General features: G+C 48.5%; 1 protein-coding gene across 1 annotated transcript; it reads left to right on the top strand.

Annotated features, from left to right (window-relative positions):
- Positions 1 to 213: 213 nt before the first annotated feature.
- LOC118825009 (extensin-1-like) lies at positions 214 to 1,353 on the top strand. Its single transcript, XM_036595508.1, has one exon. It carries the CDS (start codon positions 214 to 216, stop codon positions 1,351 to 1,353), a length of 1,140 nt encoding a protein of 379 aa, XP_036451401.1.
- Positions 1,354 to 1,565: the final 212 nt, after the last annotated feature.

Here is a 1,565-nt window from a genome sequence, read left to right as displayed (position 1 = left end):
ATTTGCTCATAGAGACGCAAATACATGCACTGACCCTTACTGACCCATGGAGGCCCATGCACTCTGTTTATTGTTATGAGTCTTTCCTGTACAACAAAAGAAGAGTGTTAATGAAAGAGTCTCTAAATAAGGTTTATAAAATGTTCTTCTACATTCAGAGCAAAATGCACTGAAAACACTGTAAAATATTCTAAAAGTTAAAGTGATTTTCAGATGAACTGCTTTCATGTTTGCTCTGATCACCTCTACTCCTCCATTCTTCCACTCCTCTACTCCTCCACTCCTCTACTCTTCCACTCCTCTACTCCTTCATTCTTCCACTCCTCTACTCCTCCACTCTTCCACTCCTCTACTCCTTCATTCTTCCACTCCTCTACTCCTCCACTCTTCCACTCCTCTACTCCTCCATTCTTCCACTCCTCTACTTCTCCACTCCTCTACTCCTTCATTCTTCCACTCCTCCACTCCTCCACTCTTCCACTCCTCTACTCCTCCATTCTTCCACTCCTCTACTTCTCCACTCCTCTACTCCTCCATTCTTCCACTCCTCTACTCCTTCATTCTTCCACTCCTCCACTCCTCCACTCTTCCACTCCTCTACTCCTCCATTCTTCCACTCCTCTACTTCTCCACTCCTCTACTCCTCCATTCTTCCACTCCTCTACTCCTTCATTCTTCCACTCCTCCACTCCTCCACTCTTCCACTCCTCTACTCCTCCATTCTTCCACTCCTCTACTTCTCCACTCCTCTACTCCTCCATTCTTCCACTCCTCTACTCCTCCATTCTTCCACTCCTCTACTCCTCCACTCTTCTACTTCTCTACTCCTCCACTCTTCCACTCCTCTACTTCTCCACTCTTCCACTCCTCTACTCCTCCATTCTTCTACTCATCTACTCCTCCACTCCTCTACTCCTCCACTCTTCCACTCCTCTACTCCTCCACTCTTCCACTCCTCTACTCCTCCATTCTTCTACTCCTCTACTCCTCCACTCCTCTACTCCTCCACTCTTCCACTCCTCTACTCCTCCACTCTTCCACTCCTCGACTCCTCCATTCTTCCACTTCTCTACTCCTCCACTCTTCCACTCCTCTACTCCTCCATTCTTCCACACCTCTACTCCTCCACTCCTCTACTCCTCCACTCTTCCACTCCTCTACTCCTCCATTCTTCCACTAGTCTACTCCTCCACTCTTCCACTCCTCTACTCCTCCAATCTTCCACTCCTCTACTCTTCCACTCCTCTACTCCTCCACTCTTCCACTCCTCTACTCCTCCACTCTTCCCCTCCTCTACTCCTCTGCTCCTCCACTTTTCTGCTCCTCTACTCCTCCATTCTTCCATTCCTCTAACCCTCCACTCCTCCACTTTTCTACTCATCCACTTCTCTACTCCTCTAACCCTCCGATCCTCCATTCCTCCACTCCTCTACTCCTCTCCTCAGCTCCTTTGTTCTTCTGCTGTGATGTGGAATTAAAGTTTAGACTTGTGTCCGATCAGGAGGCGTTTCCTGTCTGCTCTCATTATTAAACGGGACAGAACTCAGAGGATCCATCCGCCGGAC

Source organism: Colossoma macropomum, unplaced genomic scaffold, assembly GCF_904425465.1.
Source record: "Colossoma macropomum unplaced genomic scaffold, Colossoma_macropomum, whole genome shotgun sequence".
NCBI classification, from domain to species: Eukaryota; Metazoa; Chordata; class Actinopteri; order Characiformes; family Serrasalmidae; genus Colossoma; species Colossoma macropomum.
Note: the sequence above shows the minus strand (reverse complement) of the source record. Positions and strands in the feature narration are given on the sequence as shown.

What these genes read in the sequence shown, in the direction of transcription:
- LOC118825009 (XM_036595508.1), top strand. Translation starts at nt 214, where the DNA reads ATGAACTGCTTTCATGTTTGCTCTGATCACCTCTACTCCTCCATTCTT.